Source organism: Callorhinus ursinus, unplaced genomic scaffold, assembly GCF_003265705.2.
Source record: "Callorhinus ursinus isolate GAN/ISIS: 27379988/994484 unplaced genomic scaffold, GSC_fseal_2.0 scaffold5, whole genome shotgun sequence".
Lineage (NCBI taxonomy): Eukaryota > Metazoa > Chordata > Mammalia > Carnivora > Otariidae > Callorhinus > Callorhinus ursinus.
In genome coordinates, this window is record NW_027397067.1 from 81,831,752 (window position 1) to 81,847,754 (window position 16,003).

Genomic DNA, 16,003 nt, shown 5'->3' on the forward strand with positions numbered 1-16,003 from the left:
CATTCACCCATTCATTAGGCATTTTAAGTGCCCAGCAGAAGGTCTGGCTGCCTTGGGCATGTGGATGTGGATGAGCCCCTGCACTTGCCCTGACACTGCAGTCTTGAGGTCGTCACCCAGAGTGACTATAGACTGGTAGTTAGGGGACAGAAAGAGGGCCATGGGAGTGGGGACAAGGCCAGTGGGTGAGTGTCCAGGACCCAGACCCAGCTGAGCATCCCGACCCCCAGGTGCTGTTGGCATCGTGACAGTCATTAGCAAGGGCTGCCGCTCACACTGTGTGGAGGACTCGCAGAACTACTACACAGACAAGAAGAACATCACGTGTTGCTCCACTGACCTGTGCAACGCCAACAGGGCCCACGCCCTGCAGCCAGCTGCTGTCACACTCACACTGCTCACCGCTCCCGGTGGCCTGCTGCTCCGGGGCCCCAGCAGGCTGTAGGATCCGGGAGGACCCCACTGTGACCCACACGGGCTCTCGGTGCCCAGGGGCCCTGGAGCACTCTTTGCACACACCTGGCCCAGTTGAGGCCCCTCCTAGACCCTAACTCAGGTGGCCCATGCCCCTCTGCCTTTTCCAGCCTGCCATGGCTCCCTCCAGAAGCCCTGCCCAGCTCCTGCTGCTCAGTAGGCTGGGTTCTATTGATGTGGCACTGTTCCAAGTCAATAGAACCCAGCCTGCATGCGGTCCATCCAACTCCCTTGTTGCAGCCTACTCCTTAACCCTTGCTCAGGCATCGCTTCCTCCAGGAAGCCTTCCCTGCCCCACCCCCTCCATCATCTGAGCCATGTTCCACCCATGGTGTCCCCTGCAACCAGCAAGGAGCAGGCACTCAGGAGGGCGCCATGAAGGCTGAGTAGAATTAGGGGCAGGGAATGTGAGGTCCCACAGGCCCAGAGATGAGGTGTGGAGGGGGGTCCAGCTCCCCATAGCCATGGGGGTCCTGGGGCAGGAATCCCAGCACCCAGGAGGCCCTTAATAAAGTCCCCCTGACCTGGTGGCAGAGAGCTCTGTTCTTGCGTGTCCCCAGATGGAAGTCAGGGTTCGGGTGCAGGGCTGTGCTGGGCAGCCACACTGGAGTCCCAGGTCGCTCCATCGGAAGGGTAGAGTTCCCTGCTCTGAGTGCTGATTCTCCCCACTCCCTTCCCAGCCCAGGCGCCCAGCTCCTGTGGAGGAGCTGTGGGCTCTGGTCTCTCCCACGATGCCCCTCTGGGGCCCAAGCCACACTCAGCACACAGACCTGGCTTGGCTCCAGTCCAGGGTCCAGGGTTCAGGGCTGGGCCTTTGTTTCCTGGGAGGGCACCCCAGAACTGGGCGGCCCTGGGCAGAGCATTAGGCCCATTAGGGTCTGAGCTGGGCTGGGGCTTGGAAACTGAGGACTGGTGGGCACTCAGGACTGGGCTTCTGGTGGTACTTTGTGCCCTGAAGCTGTGGGGCCCAGACTCATCGACCCTGCCCGGGTGACCATAGAGGACACCGGGGACATCTGCCCAGAACAGACACCTACCATGTTCCAGGCACTGTTCCAGGCACACCAGAAACAGCAGTGGCCCGGGCTTGGATGGATTCTCCCCGACCTATCTTGATGCCCTAGAGCCACCCCAGATCACGGAGCTTACAGGACAATGGGGTTAGGTGAAAAGGATAAACAGAGAAATATGTAGCATGTTAGCAGAAGAAGCTTGAAAAAGAATAAAGCACAGAGAGAGGATCTCACAAACAGCGGTGTGGCTGGAGGGGCTCTGGGGGGCCTGGAAGTCCAGAGGGACGGGCCACACAGTCCACTGAGCAGGGTAGGGAGCCTACAGTGGCCCACACGTCAGCCACACCCTTGGGCAAGGGTCCTCCTCCCTGGGGCTGAGACTCAGGGCGGTGAGGCAGTGCCCCAGACCCCCAGACCCTGTCCTGGGCTCCTGGGTTAGAAATACTTGGGCCCGGGTGAGGGGAGAGGGCAGGCAGGCCCTGTGATGTGGGAGGCCCAGCTGGGTTCTCCATGTCCCGGAACCAGGGGATCCTCTGACCTCCTGAGCTGTCCCCAAGTTCATGCAGCCTCAGGCTGAGCGCCTGAGGGGGGCCAGCCTCCCCCGCCCTCCAGACAACAGAAGGAGGGGCAAGAGCCCCTCCCAACCCAGCAAGCTGGGGCAGTGGTCCTCCAGCACGGAGGGCCGATGGGGGCTCCTCCTCTTGGGGTGGGGACAGCAGGGGGGGAGCCACCTGCAGGAGCAGCCCACTGGCCCAAGGCAGGGTGTGGGTGGGACCCTAATCTCCCTCTCCCCTCACCATCCCGTCCTTTACTACAGAACGGCCAGGAAGAAGGGAGTGCGGGACTCAGACCCCCACACCCTAGACTAGTGTCTGCACCATCTGCGGGACGCTTCCTGTGCAAGCACGCGCAGGTGCATGCCGCGGGTGTGCACACCTGGGCCACGGTACACGCTCCCCAGCAAACTGCTTTCTCAAACATGGATCTTTCCATATCGAGGAATAGAGACCCTCACGGTTCTATCCGGGGGCTGAGGTGTTCCCCTGGACAGACGAACTTGTGTTCGTTTTTAAGGGAACACCCGTGATTCCTTTACATTTGCGACTCCTCTCCTCCATCCCTGGCGTTATTTGCTCCCTTTGCAAGAGGACCAAGGATGGGAATGCTTGGGAATGAGTCTGAGATTACCAGGACCCGGGGGGTGGGGTTAATGAGGTTACAAACTGGAACTGAAAAAGCCACAGGGGCCAGACCGTGATGCACCCTGAATCCACCGCAAAGGCACGGGGGCGGCCGCCCTGCCGAGGTGGGGTACCCCTGGATGTTCTGGAGATTCGGAGGGTCGATTTCCAGGGGAATCTTGAAGCAGTGCCGCTGGGGACCGCTGCGTCCGTTTCTCTTGCAAAGCCCTGCCACCTGGACCGGGAAGTGCGGGAGCCTCTGATTTTGCTCAGATCAGTGGCCGAATCTCCCAGGCCAGGCCGAGTCTTCAAGGGCCTGGGAGAGAGGCAGGAGGGGCTCGGGCTCCCAACCGGGCGCGGGTGGAAGGGGTGGGGGGGGGACGCGGCGGATCCACCGGGACGCTTCCGCGCCTGCAGTGCGAGGCGCCACCGCCAGATGGCGCTGTGGCGCGGCGCAAGGCGGAAGCAAAAGTGGGGTGGGACGCGGGCGGACGTGGGGGAGGACGGACCACTGAGGGCGCGGAGGGGGGGGGGGCCCGGGGGGGGGGGGGGCGGGGCCCTGGCCCGCGGCACTGGCGGCCCCTGGCGCGTCCCTCCCCAGCCGGCCTCGCGAGGTGGTTCGCTCCGGCGGCGCGGCGCTCCCGGCGAGCGGGCAGGCGCGGTGCGGGCACCGGCACCGCCGAGACCAGGGCCGTGGCCTCCGCCGCCGCGCCCCGCGCCCCGCGCCCGCCGCCGAGATGCTGGGGCTGCTCGTGGCGTCGCTGGTCGCGGCGCTCGCCTACTTCGCGCTGCTGGACGGTTGGTACCTGGTGCGCGTGCCGTGCGCCGTGCTGCGCGCGCGCCTGCTGCAGCCGCGCGTCCGCGACCTGCTGGCCGAGCAACGCTACGCGGGCCGCGTGCTGCCGTCGGACCTGGACCTGCTGCTGCACATGAACAACGCGCGCTACTTGCGCGAGGCCGACGTGGCGCGCGCGGCGCACCTGGCCCGCTGCGGGGTCCTGGGGGCGCTGCGCGCGCTCGGGGCCCAAGCCGTGCTGGCCGCCTCGTGTGCGCGCTATCGCCGCTCGCTGCGCTTGTTCGAGCCCTTCGAGGTGCGCACCCGCCTGCTGGGCTGGGACGACCGCGCCTTTTACGTGGAGGCGCGCTTCGTCAGCCTGCGCGATGGCTTCGTGTGCGCGCTGCTGCGCTCCCGCCAGCACGTGCTGGGCACCTCGCCGGAGCGCGTCGTGGAGCACCTGTGCAAGCGCCGGGTGAGCACCCTCTATCCCCGCGCCCCCCCCCCCACACACACTCCCCGGACCCGGGTGCACGGCCCCCGCAGGGCCCTCAGGGCTCCTGGTCTCTGCCCCCTCCCCTAGGGAAGGCCAGCCGCCTGTGCCGCCTTGGGGTGCCCCTGTCCCTCTGAGTACCACTCCAGCCCTTTCCTTTGGATCCAGGGCCTCCCTTCACTAAAGCCCATTCTTCCCAGGAGCTCCCGGGGTCCCCGAATCAACTCCTCATGCACATTCTTAGCATGCTTCCCTCTGGTGGCGGCTTAACCTTGCCCCTCCGGACTCCATGCCATACCCTCCACCGTTCCCAGTACAGGGAACCCCAGACCAGATCCCTCCCAGGAGTCTGAGCCCTGGTGCTGCTGTGTGGCTTGGAGTGTGGAGCCACCCTCTCGGGTCCTTGGTTCTGAATATAAGGGATGGTGTCAATAAGAGGAGGTTACGGGGAATTCCCAAGGACCTGAGGACACCCCACCCCTCCCCCTGTCTTTTTCACAGTTTGGCTCACCGTCCCCTGGGTTTGGGGTGGGGAGATTGAGCCCCAGAGAGCTGCAAGCTTTTCTGCCTTTGCCAGTTGGGGAGAGTACCTGAGTGCCTGCTTAGGGCTGAGGGACCCTCCCCAGGGCCTGCTCTTTCCAGCACAGCCTGATACTGCAGCCTGGCAACAGGGGCCCTGGGGACAAGCTAGGGCACCGCCACGGTGATGGTTTCCAGGGCAGGCTCCAGCCTAAGGCAGGTTCCCAAAAATTTGCCTGGAGCCTCCATGCCAAAGCCAGGGTCTGCCCCAACCCCTAGGTGCCCTAAACCAGGACGCCACCCTCTCTGGCTTTGGACAGGTGCCTCCTGAGCAAGGAGGGACACAAGCTCAGCTTAATTGTGAGAGGCCAACCTTTCCCCCATATCAGAGGTGGGGAAACTGAGGCTCAGGCAAGGGGAACTGCCCAAGGCTGCACCGTGGGCCATGGGCACAGCTCCCTGGTTTTTGTCTCTGTCTCTGAACACCCCCAAAGGTCCTGGTTGTCCCCCATGCCATAGGGACAGAGATGCTTCATGTGTCCCTTCATGTGGACATGTCCCGGGCCACGGAGGCTTTTATTCGAGGGACTGAGAGCTGAAACTAAAAGACAGAGGGAGCATTTCCTGCAAGAGAGGGTGCCAGGTGGCCGGTGTAGGCTGGAAGGGGCTTTGGAGAGAGCTGGTAGCCCCGCTCAGCAGGCATACCCTGAGGACGCCTGGCCACGGATGGGAGGGCCAGGGCGTGGCTGGAGGGGCCCCGGTGCCTGGCCTAGCCTAGCGCCTGGGTCAGGGAAAGCCCCAGACAGAGTCTCGAGTTTAGTGCAGGGCAATCTGAGCCTAGTACCCAGAGATGCTACGTGCTGAAACTAGGGTGGCCTTGGAGCGAGAGCTGGCCTACAGCTGAGTCACTACAGCTGGTCACTGTGGCTTGCTGGGAAGAGAGTGCTCCCGAAAGCCTGGCCTGGATGCTGAGCAGAGCTCACCTATCTGCAGGGAAGGCCAGGGCTGTGGCTCTGAGCCCTTCTGCCCCTGCTTCTCCCCTTGCTCCTGAGAACACCCACAGCCCATCTGCAAGGCCTCTGACCTCTCAGGCCGGACCCCGCACCGTGCCTGCCTCCCCATCACAAAATGGTGGCTGAGTGTGCAGCAAGGCAGCGGTGTGGCTGAGTGGGCAGGGGTGGGGACGGGTAGTCAAGCCCAGGGCTGCGGGGCCAGCTTCTCCTGATCCACCCAAGAAAAGAGAGGCTCCAGGCGAGCCCCTGTCCAGCACTTTGCCAGCAGAGGCGCTCTGACAGCCGCCCCTCCGCCCCTCCACACCCCCACCCCTCCATTCCCCAGCTCCAGACTCCCGAAGCTCTCTAGGCCTCCCCTCTCCAACCAGCTGGCCTCAGAGGCTCTTGCCTGGGTTCTGGGGACACACAGAGGGCTCAGGTGTGGCCCTGTTGGGGAGACGGGGCTGGTGAAGGAGGGTGGGGTCTTGAGCGCTAGCATGGGGGGAGTGCAGGCGCTGAGGGCCTCCGAGAGGGTGCCTGGAAGAGAAGGAAGAGGGAACAGCATGAGCAGAGGCCCAGAGGTGTGAAGGCAGCACCCTGGTGGGGCGCCCCTCCTTACACCCCTGCTCATCGCCATTGGCAGTGGTACGGGTGGGAATGTCACCATCTCCCCCTGCAGGTGGAGGCCCCTGAGCTACCAGAAGACCTGCGGCACTGGGTGGCCTACAACGAGGCCAGCAGTCAGCTGCTCAGGGCTGAGAGCGGGCTCAGTGACGTCGTCAAGGACCAGTGAGCACCGCGCCCTGCCTGCCGGCCTCACCCTGGGGGCACCTGCCCTCCCTTCCGGGCCTGCCGGGGGCAGAGAGTGCAGAATGGGCCCGCCGGGCTGGGCTGTCTCCCAGCTGGAGTGGCCTGCTGTTCGGCGGGCTTGGCCCACCCCCTCCCCACGCTCAGACCCTCCCTCCACCAGCCAGTTATCGACGCCCCTCCCCCCCCACGCTGGGCTCCGGACAGCAGGGTGGGGGACACACACACAGATGCCCTGACCCAGCTCTGCCCTCGGGGTGGAGATGATGAGGAAAATGGGAGGCCCAGGGCCCTCAGCGTGTGGGCGCTGGGGGGCTGGGGGGCTGGGCCCCACCCTGCAAATGAAGCCACACTTCCACAGGCTCAAGTTGGGAGAGTGCTTGGACCAGAGGGGCCAGCTAAAGCCATCCTGAGCACCAGAGCCTGGAGTTTGATGGAGGTGAGGGGTGAAGCCAGAGCGGTCCTGGGGGCAGGGCTGGGGCCTGATTCCGGCCTGGTGAGGAGCTGTGAAGGGTCGGAACAGCATTTCGAGGCAGATCCCTGTGGCTGTGGGTGGGGGAGAGGCAGGCCCAGGCAGACTGACCAGAGGGCACGGGGGTTCCCCTGGGGTCGGGGAGGGCCTATGGCCAGAGGGTGGGCCAGGGCCAGTGCAGGTCAGATGGCACAGGGTCTCCTGGGGTGGTGGTGAGCTTCCTGTCCTACTTGGGGCCTGCTGCTGAGCAGGGAGCAGAGCAGAGAGCGGGATTCTGCCTCGGTGCCCTCTGCACCTTGCCCTCGCTTATCTGCACCCCGGGTGCTTCTAGGGCTGCACTCTGTGACTGTGGGTAGGACCCCACCGTCTCTGGGCCTACAGCACCTCAGGTGTCTACCCTCCTGGGGTCGTCCTCAACATGTGCCCTGCTGGTGACTCTTCCCTTCCTATGCTGAGGGGCTGCCTCGCTCCCTGGGCTGGGGCCGAGGAAGGGTCTTCTGGGCTTTGCCTGATGCTGGGACACCTGCTGAGTTGCCTGCTCCTGCCTAATCGCTTGCCTTCCAGCTAGGGAGGCCTGGAGAGAAGCAGAAACTGGCCCAGACGGCAAGGCAGGGGTGGGCAGAGCAGGGAGCCTTAGCTCCCTGGCTGGCTGGGGACACAGGGGTCAAAGCCCTGGGGGTGGGATCGCTGCTTGCTCCCGTGTGTGGCTGTTCAGGACGAGGTGGCCACCTGCCTGTGCATCCGCCAGCCTGTGGTGTGCACCAGAGCCGTGGAGCCCCGGAACCACCTCCTTCACCCTGTCCGGGTGCCCCACCTCCCACTGGAGCTAGGAGCACAGCAACGCCCCGATCCCTTGCCTGCCCCCCATGCTGACATCTGCCTTACAGCCACAATGGGAAAGCTGCAATGTTTCTGTTTTATTTAAAGAAAGCCCAAGATTAAAGAGTTTTTAACGCCTGTGTGCTGGGGGAAGTCCTCATTTGTCAAGGCCTGGCCCCCCAGGGAAGCAGTGGGCCACTCACAGCTGTGTGTTCCCACAAGGGGGGCTGTCTAGGCTTCTCGGGTTCCTGTGAACTTAGGGACCTGGTAGGCAGGGCAGGACTTGCTCCCATTTCACAGAACATGGGACCAAGGCCAGAAAGGATTTGCCCCAACCTCTGTGTAGGCCCTGCTGCTCTCCTTGTCCCCAGCCCCCGGGCCTTGCTGCCCAATCTGTGGGTGGCTGGTGTCCATTTCTGGTTTGGTCTTGGGATCCAGTCCCAGGATCCTCCGGAGGAGTTTGGGAGGTTAGGCCTCAGACTGGGATTACTGGGGTGAGGTTGTGGGGTGGCAGGTGGGGCAGAGGTCAGTGGACTGTAACGGGTCTGGGGTGGGGTCAGCATAGGGGTTATTCTGCAAGCCCCTCAAAGAAGGTAGGTGGTGGAGGCTGCCAGGATATAAGGCAGGGGCTGATGGCGTGGGCCACGTTGTGCTCTGGCCACCTGCTCAGGAGGGCCCGGCTCTGCAGGCCTGGAAAAGAATGGGCGGTTGGAAAAGTTGGATTTGCAGCAAGCATTCGGTGATGGGGTAGCGATGTGGCAGTGATGTGGCCTGGCTGAGGTTGCATGGCAGGCCCGTGGTCTGCAGCCAGGGAGGTGGGCTGAAGCCTCACTCTTCCCACCTCCTAGGCAGGCCCGGGGGCCCTGGGCTGGCCACGCTGGGCCTCACACCTGCCCTGAGCAGCCGGCCCCCAGCCTGCAGGGGCGCTTGGATATCTACATGGAGTATCTGTCTCTTCGCCTAAGAGGTGTTCATGCAGGTCCTGTGGGGCACATACAGGCAGTGGGGGAGCTTGGGGATCACTGCAGCTGTCAGGGACAGATTCCCCAGAGGGACTGGGGACAGGAAATGGTGTGCACACAGCGGGTCTGGGTCCCAGCAGGTGCATCGAGGGGTGGCGGCCAGTTGGCACCCTGGGGCAGGGCAGGGGCTGGGGGTCTCTAGGAGGTGTTCAGGGTGGTCAGGGGCATCTGGGCTGAATGTCACTGTGTCCCACGGGGCACTGCAGTTTCTCTGTCCACTCAAGGGAGACACACCCCAGCCAGGTGGGAGCAGGGGGAGGGGAGGCTCTCGCTCTTTCTGTTTGGAGGCGGTCCAGCCACAGAGGGGAGGAAGGTCTTGCTGACTAGGGCACAGTGGGGTTTGAGCAGCCTCACCCATCCGCTTGTGAATGACCTCCCGTCCTTCTGCATTCTTTGTGACCCCACGAGCCAACTCCTCCATCCTAAGGCCCCAAGTGCCCCTGCTGGTGTGAGCAGCTCCGGTCTGCACTGCGGCCACCCCAGGGCCAGCCCTCCCAAGGCCCAGTCTGTGGCCTCCCCAGCTCCTGAGGGGGACACCGGGCTGTGCAGGGCTGGGAGGTGTTCTCAGGCCTGCAGACGTCAGGGGCTCTCCTTAGGCTCATGCCACTTGGCCAAGTTCGAGGTGGCAGCTCCCACCCTGGGAGGTCCCCGCAGCCCTTCGTTCAGGTGGTGATGGGCAGGGGCTCCCTCTGTTGGCCATGCCCATGCTGTGCGGAGGCCCCCAGGTGCATGGGGCCCCCCACCTGTTTTCCCCAGGAATGGGGCGGCTGCCCACCCCCTCTGCATCCTGGAAAAGCTCAAAGGCAATACCCCTGTTGCCCCACTGGAAGCTGAAGCCAAGAGCTGCAGTGTGATACTGTTCAGTCCCCATGTCTGAGGTGGTGGCCCTGGCCCCTTGCCTCCAAATCCAGGGCCCAGTAGAGGCTCTCTGGAAGGCCGGCCATGTGCAGAACCTGGAAAGTGCCCCAGCCCAGAGGGCACCGGTGGGCATTTGGGCCTGGAGCGGGGCAGTGGCACGCTGGGCTGACGCACGCTCCAAGGCTGCTGGTGTGCTGGGTGCGGCTCCTGCCCTCCACCTCTCTCCAGGGCTGCAGAGCCAGGTCACGACCAGGGCCAGCTGGGGAGCCTCCTGAGGGGAAAGCAGGAGCCTGAGGTTCGGCCCCCCAGGGCCACTGCTGCCCATCTGCTGGTTGGGAGTGCTGCTGCCGGCCCAGGGGGCACAGAGCCCAGCCCTGGCCCTTGGTGTCTGGGATGAGCTGGGCTGTCCTCGCACACGGTTCCATGCACGCGGTTTCCTCTCATTTCAACTGTCTCCAGGGCTAAGGACACAGTAGGCCCCTTGTCAGGGGAGGTGACCAAAGCCTGTGGAGGTGTGCAGGTGTCCACTGGCCCAGATGCGCCCCACCCCACACGCTCCCGGGGAGACCCGGGCTGGGCGGGCAGGCTGCCTGCACGTCCACGGGCTCCCTTCCCAGCTTCCCCATGCTGGACCTGTGGAGCCGGACATGCCCACCCTTGACTCCAGCTTCCTTCCCACCTGGGGGGCGGGGGGTGGGGTGGGGGCAATGCCTCCAGGGGCTGAGGGGAGACTCTGGAAGTGGGGCCAGACTTCCCTTAGGCTAAGGAACTGGTCCTAGTCTGAGGTGGTGCGGGACTGGTTTGCAGGAAGGCCGGCCTAGGATGCATTTCTCCCCCGGAGCCTCCATTTCCCCTTCTGTGAAATGAGTATGAGTGGCCCTGGGTGAGAAGGGGGGTCAGGTGTCCCGAATGGGCCTGGCTCAGCCCGGCACTCCTGAAGGCTGGCTCCATGGGCTCTTGGCAGCCAGGAAGGAAGGAGGCCGCCTCTGCCTCAGCTTTGTTTATTCTCTGTAAGTGTGGGAGACAGAGAGTACCCCTGTCAAGGCTCTGGGCCCTTGGGCTCCATGATTAACCCGAGGCTCAGGGAGCTCATGGAAGCATGTGGCTACGTAGAGATGATCTCCGGTGGTGCCGGGCCCTTCAGGGAAGGAGGCGGCCGAGGAGTGTGGCCCCCAGTGGGGCCAGGGCCCTGGCACCCAGCCTGGTGGCCTACATGGAGTTGCACAAGTCACGGAAGCAGCAGTAGACAGGGTGGGCGAGCCCCATGCTGTCGGGGTCAGTGGCTATGCAGGAGGTGCTGCAGGAGCGGATCACCATGGGTCTCTGGTTGAAGGGGTACTCTGCAGGGGTGGGCAAGTGTCAGAGCCTGCTCCTCCCCTGCCCAGTGCCCTCCCCAGCTGCCCCAACCTCCAGGCACTCGATTTGGCCCTTCCTGACTGACTGCTCCAGTGAGAGCCGGTGACCCCCAGACTAATGGCTGGGCCTGGGAAGTCCTCCACGCTCCTCCCTCCAGGCCCCCTGCTAGGGGATGCAGTGCAGCCTTGGGGTGGGGTCCTGGAGCCTCAAGGCTGACGCAGCCCTTGTGCTGCACCCCAGAGCCAGTCTGTGGGACCTCCACCGCTGCCCCCCACAGCCCTGAGGACCATTTGGGGAAGGTGACCACTGTGGACCCCCAGCCCACTGTGGGCTGGACTCACCTGACTCTATCTGCACCAGCATGGTCTTGCAGGCCGTGGCCTCTGGCTTGCAGTAAGAAATGTTCTTGCACAAAGAAATGGCTGTGGGCTGCTCACATGTGAAGCATTTGAAGGCCTCACCTGGGCGAGGGATGGGGCAAACCTCATCACCTGGCCTTGAGACCCATCTTGGAAGGCTGGAGCCAAGGCCCTTACGGTCTAGCCCCTGGGCATACCCCACCTGGAGTGTCTCCCTTCCCATCCCTGCTTGGGGGAGGTAGCTCGCCTCGCTGAGACCCTTCAAGGCCCAGGGCTCTGGCCAGCAGACTGGAGCCCTGCATTCCTCCCCTGAGCCTTGGTTTTCCTGCCTGGAAAATGGGGCCTTGAAGCCTGTCCCGATCGAAGGCTCTAGGGCCCAGGAGGCTCATTTAGGGCAAGGGAGATGAGCCTAGGGGGTGCCCAAGGAGGCCTTCTGCCCAAGTCCCAGAAGGGCTTTCCCCCGCCAAGGAGGTGGGCCAAGTGAGGCCTAGAGACATGTCCCTTGCGAGCCACACCACCGTCCCACTCACCGGCATGCAAGCTGGAGGCTGCGATGAGCAGCAGCGGGAGCACAGCCCTGCACCAGGCCATCTGCCGCACTCAGAAGCCGGGAGAGGCAGAGTCTGGGCCACCTCTGTGGACACTTATACCCTCCCCTCCCTGCGGTGCATGCCAGGGTGGCGGCGGAAGTGGTGTGTGAGTCAGCGGGGTGGCCCCGGGTAGAAGTGGGAGGTAGCGGGCGGGACGGTGGGCAGGCGGGCCGCATCACTCCCAGGCCCTCAGGGAGGGGGACCCCTCACTCCTCGAGCCTGTGTGGTGCCGGCCCGCACAGACGCTACACGGGCACTGAGCCACACGGGGGAGGCCCTGGCCTGGACTCAGGTCAGTTTCCTTCACACCCAGTTGTCCTCCACCTGACACAGGTGCCCAGCAGAACACAGGCCCGGAGGGGGGGTTCAGGACAAGTGCAGAGGAGGGTGAGTGCCTGCTGAGGTGTGGGGTGGTACGGGCCCCCCGGGCTACTCTCGGGCGGATGGGTGTGGGGCTCCAGACAGGCCCCACCGTCACTTCTAGCCCCTTCCCCACAAATGACCTTGAGGCCAAGCCTGAGCTTCCCAGTTTAGGCCCCGGACAACAGGGTTCTGCCCACCCCCCACCTCCTGGCCTGACAGCCTTCTGTGACTTTGTTCACTGCCCACCTCCCATCGCAGGCTTTCCCATGCCCACACCTTTGTCTGTGCTCTGCCTCTCAGTGGACACCATCTCTGGTCTCCCATCCTAGCCTCAAATCTTCCCCATGCTATAAGGCCGAGTCCAGTGAGTGGATGGTGGGTGAGTAGATGGCCGGGTGGGTGGGTGGGTGATGTTTGAGGGAGTGGATGGGTTCCGGGTGGAGTGAACGGCTGGAGAGCGCATGAATGGAGGGGGGAAAGATGGGAGAAGAAGGTAGATGATGGATGGAAGAGCAATTGGATGGGTAGGTGGCAGATGAAAGAATGTGGGGGGCTGCTGAAGGGTATGGAGTTGTACCCCAATCTCCAGGCAGCATGACATGCTGGGAGGAGCTTGGGCTGGCACTCAGGATGCCCGGGGTTTGGTCTTAGTTTTGCTGCTGGCTCCACGTGTGGCCTTGGAGTGACTCCCTTGCCCCTCTAGATGGCATTCCTGTTTGTAGGATGAGACTAGGGACCCAGAGCAGTTCCGAGGGCCGACGTGACCTGGCCTTGTGGACTGAGGAAACAAAGAAAGGGCGTTGCTTGCAAAGGAATAGATGGCGGTTGCTGCAGCTCCAACAACTGGGCCTCACATGGCAGGTGCAGGCGCAGACAGCGGCCAGGGTGGCCCTTCCCCAGGGCGGCCCTTCCCTGGGGCCTGGTCCGTGATTGCACCCAGGATGTTGCAAGAGGAGCCAGGGAGTGTCTAGTGTGGAGTCTGACAGATTGAGTGGGTCCCAGCCCCGCCTGACCTCCTGTGTGACCAGTCTGCTCACGAATCCCTCTGACCCCCTTTCTTTCACCTGTAAACTAGGCAGAGCGTCCTGTGCCCCAGAGGGCAGCTGTAAAGACAAGGGGGTGGACGGGGACCTGGAGCAGCCATGGGGCGAGCGTGCCGAGAACACAGCTGGCATGGGCAGGAGGGTGAGAGACCCCATGTGCTGTCGGGGGCTGCCTGGAAGGGCCCTTGCTCTGGCTTCGGAGGGGAGGGAAGGTCAGGTGGGAGCAGTGGCCAGGAGCAGGGCACAGAGCTTTCCCATGTTTCCCTGGAAGGCTGTGTGCGCGTGCGCGTGCGTGTGTGTGCGCGTGCGTGTGTGTGTGCGTGTGTGTGTGTACTGGGTCCCAGACCAGGCTCTAAGACTCAAGTGACCCCACCACTCTCCTCACTTTTGTGGTAGACACGAGAAACGCCATGGGAGAAGTGTGAGGAATTACTGGACGGGGGCCCCTTCGTGACAAAGTCAGAGTTCAGAGCTACAACCCCAAATGGAGGCATCTTGACAGCACTTGACCGTGCCTGGCCTCCCAAGCTCCCTGCCGTTCCCGGAGACTGCCGAAGGGGTCCCTGGTGGATGGTGACCATGCAGTGCGGTCAGCCTGTGCTAGACACATGGGGCGGGGGGCTTGCTGGGCAGTGGGGGTTCTGTCCTCAAGGATCTGTCTCAGGACCACAGAGCCCCTGAGACTGTAGGTCTTGCCACAGGAGGCAGAGGTGTGGGGTTCCTGGGGTCCCAGGGATAGGGGGCCTTCTGGCCACTGGTCTCCTCTCCCAGAGGCATGGGGTGTCCTTTGCCTCAGGACAGTCCTGCTTCAGGTCCTGGCTGCCCCCTGCCATCCATCCAAGAGCTGGGAACCCCAGAGAGGGTGAGGGCTGGTTGTGAGGGCTCTTTGGACTCCGAGTTAGAGGCTAGTGGGGAGAACCCCAGCCCCATCTCAGCTTGGCTGGATGCCACTGCTGTGCCCCCCCCCTCCCAGGACCAGGCTCACCCAGGGGCCCAGGAGAAGCCGCTGGAGCAGAGGACAGAGAGGAGGGACAGGTCCCAGGGTGACTGAGGCCCTCTCCTCCCCTCCCCCTCCCGCCTCCCCCAGGTGGTCCTGGGAGGGTGATCTGGAGGATTTGGTGCTGGCCAAGGCCAAGGTGGAGTGAAGGTCCCCTCTGCCCTGGAGCTTGGGCTGCCCTGGGCACCCAGGGAGTGGGGCTTGGTGAGCCGGGAGAAGGCAGGTGGTGGATGTGCCCAGTAGCATCCCCTGCCGCCCAACATAAGGGGACCGTGTCCAGGGGCCAGGTGAGTGGGCAGGAGGTGCTTCATGGATCGATCCCGGATCCCAGGCCACCCTTAGCCCTCCTGGATCTTCCTTCCACCGGGCTTGGCCTGCTCTCCTCTACCCAAACAATCTCTCAGTCACTCAAAGCCCTGGCCTTAATGGCCCCCTCCTCCGAGAAGCCACCTGTGACCTGGCCCTGGCAGGAGTGGTGCTACCCCTGCCTGTGGGGTCCCACTTTCTGCCCTACTGCAGTCGGGCCCCCTGCAGGGCCCAGAGAGCAAAGTCCTGCCCGGTTTGCTGGCCTAGTGACCATCCCTGCTCAGCATGTCTGGGGACATGGAGAGGAGACAGACAGGGGCAGCCCTGTGGGTGCGGAGAGCCCCAGAGAGAAGCCAGAGGCCAGGGGGTGCAGAGATGGACCAGGAGAGGAGGGGCTGAGAATGGGCAGGACGGGGACACAGGACGAAGGGGCAGAGCCAGACTTGAGGCTCAAGGCCCTCCCGCCCCGGTGGGCAGGGCTGCCGAAAGGAGATGCAGGAGGCCTGGTGCAGGGACAATGCTTCTTCAGGGGCGCTTAGGGCTGGCACGGATGGGGGGTGGGGACAGAGGGGGCGGGGGCTCTAGAGGCTGAGGCTGCAGAGCAGGAGGAGCGCCAGCGCCAAGGCCAGGCTGCGGCCGCCGTCCAGGGCGGGGGCCCCGTCTATGTTGCAGAGGTCCGTGTTGCAGCAGGACACAGGCCGGGTCTGACCGATGCCGTCCACGTCCGAGGGCACACACTGCACCGCGCAGGACTTGGTCACCGTGGAGTCCCCCAGGAAGGGGTACACTGTGGGCCATGTTGCATGCCTGGTCAGCTCACGAGCTTCAGGGACCCCACGCCCAGCCCCGTGACCCCAGGGTGGGATCAGTCCCTCCGTGACCCGTCCCCCACTCCCCTTTCCTTCCGCCGCTGTGGGCGGAGTGCCGCCTCTGTGCTGGGGACACAGCGACTTGCACAGGATTCCTGGCTGGGTGAGGCAATTCCTCTCCAGGTAATCCCCGGGCAAGGTGAGGATTCCTTTCCATTAAAGGAAAGAAGGGAGGAGGGAGGAAGGCCTAATTGCTTGGACCAAAAACCCTTTTGCAAACGGCTAAGGCAGTGGATGCACACTGCGCATAGATGGCCAGGAGTGACCGTCCTGGAGGCAGCTCTGACCCTGGGACCCTGGCCCCTCCCCACCCAGCCCCCGCCGACCTGTCTCCAGGGGGTAGAGGGTGGTCACCCCGCCCCCCTAGCCCCCGCTGACCTGTCTCCAGGGAGTAGAGGATGGTCTTGCATGCGGTCTCGTTGGCGCTGCAGGTGGCGATGGTCATACAGCTGGACGCACCCGTAGGCTCATGACAGGTGTAGCATCGCAGGGCCACCACTGGATAAGAAGGGACAAAGGACGCATCAGGCAGGCCCTGCCCCTCCCCAAGCCCGCTCTCCTGGAGGCACAGGTTTGAGGGGGACCATGCCATTCAGGCTCCAGTTGCCCAGCGACCCAAACTCTGGGAGGACTCGGGAGGTTTGAGCTGTGGTCCTTAGAGACGGAGTGTGCCCCTGACGGGCTCAGCCTGCAGG

General features: G+C 63.9%; 4 protein-coding genes across 4 annotated transcripts in view; 2 read left to right on the top strand and 2 right to left on the bottom strand.

Moving 5' to 3' along the window:
* Positions 1-160: 160 nt before the first annotated feature.
* PSCA (prostate stem cell antigen) lies at positions 161-461 on the top strand. The gene is made up of 2 exons (XM_025870545.2): positions 161-185; positions 231-461. Exons 1-2 carry the CDS (start codon positions 161-163, stop codon positions 443-445), a joined length of 240 nt encoding a protein of 79 aa, XP_025726330.1. The 3' UTR covers positions 446-461.
* Positions 462-3,293: 2,832 nt separating this feature from the next.
* On the top strand, positions 3,294-7,681 carry THEM6 (thioesterase superfamily member 6). The gene is made up of 2 exons (XM_025871211.2): positions 3,294-3,918; positions 6,127-7,681. Exons 1-2 carry the CDS (start codon positions 3,406-3,408, stop codon positions 6,238-6,240), a joined length of 627 nt encoding a protein of 208 aa, XP_025726996.1. The 5' UTR covers positions 3,294-3,405; the 3' UTR covers positions 6,241-7,681.
* Positions 7,682-10,421: 2,740 nt separating this feature from the next.
* On the bottom strand, positions 10,422-11,781 carry SLURP1 (secreted LY6/PLAUR domain containing 1). The gene is made up of 3 exons (XM_025871531.2): positions 11,671-11,781; positions 11,123-11,242; positions 10,422-10,765 (listed from the first exon to the last, which is right to left on the bottom strand). Exons 1-3 carry the CDS (start codon positions 11,729-11,731, stop codon positions 10,635-10,637), a joined length of 312 nt encoding a protein of 103 aa, XP_025727316.1. The 5' UTR covers positions 11,732-11,781; the 3' UTR covers positions 10,422-10,634.
* A 3,239-nt stretch (positions 11,782-15,020) lies between these two features.
* LYPD2 (LY6/PLAUR domain containing 2) overlaps positions 15,021-16,003 on the bottom strand; it is a 1,900-nt gene continuing 917 nt past the window's right edge. The window contains exons 2-3 of the mRNA XM_025870546.1: positions 15,687-15,806; positions 15,021-15,226 (exon numbers count right to left, since the gene is read on the bottom strand). Coding sequence (XP_025726331.1) covers positions 15,021-15,226; positions 15,687-15,806 — 326 coding nt within the window. The remainder of the gene's footprint in view (positions 15,227-15,686; positions 15,807-16,003) is intronic.

Excerpts from the sequence above, each read along its gene's own strand:
- PSCA (XM_025870545.2), top strand. The coding sequence starts at position 161 with ATGGGAGTGGGGACAAGGCCAGTGG. Across the intron at positions 186-230 it reads AGTGGGGACAAGGCCAGTGG|GTGCTGTTGGCATCGTGACA; the intron begins GTGAGTGTCCAG and ends CCCGACCCCCAG.
- THEM6 (XM_025871211.2), top strand. The coding sequence starts at position 3,406 with ATGCTGGGGCTGCTCGTGGCGTCGCTGGTCGCGGCGCTCGCCTACTTC. Across the intron at positions 3,919-6,126 it reads AGCACCTGTGCAAGCGCCGG|GTGGAGGCCCCTGAGCTACC; the intron begins GTGAGCACCCTC and ends CTCCCCCTGCAG.
- SLURP1 (XM_025871531.2), bottom strand. The coding sequence starts at position 11,731 with ATGGCCTGGTGCAGGGCTGTGCTCCCGCTGCTGCTCATCGCAGCCTCC. Across the intron at positions 11,243-11,670 it reads AGCCTCCAGCTTGCATGCCG|GTGAGGCCTTCAAATGCTTC; the intron begins GTGAGTGGGACG and ends TCCCTCGCCCAG. Across the intron at positions 10,766-11,122 it reads GCTGGTGCAGATAGAGTCAG|AGTACCCCTTCAACCAGAGA; the intron begins GTGAGTCCAGCC and ends CCACCCCTGCAG.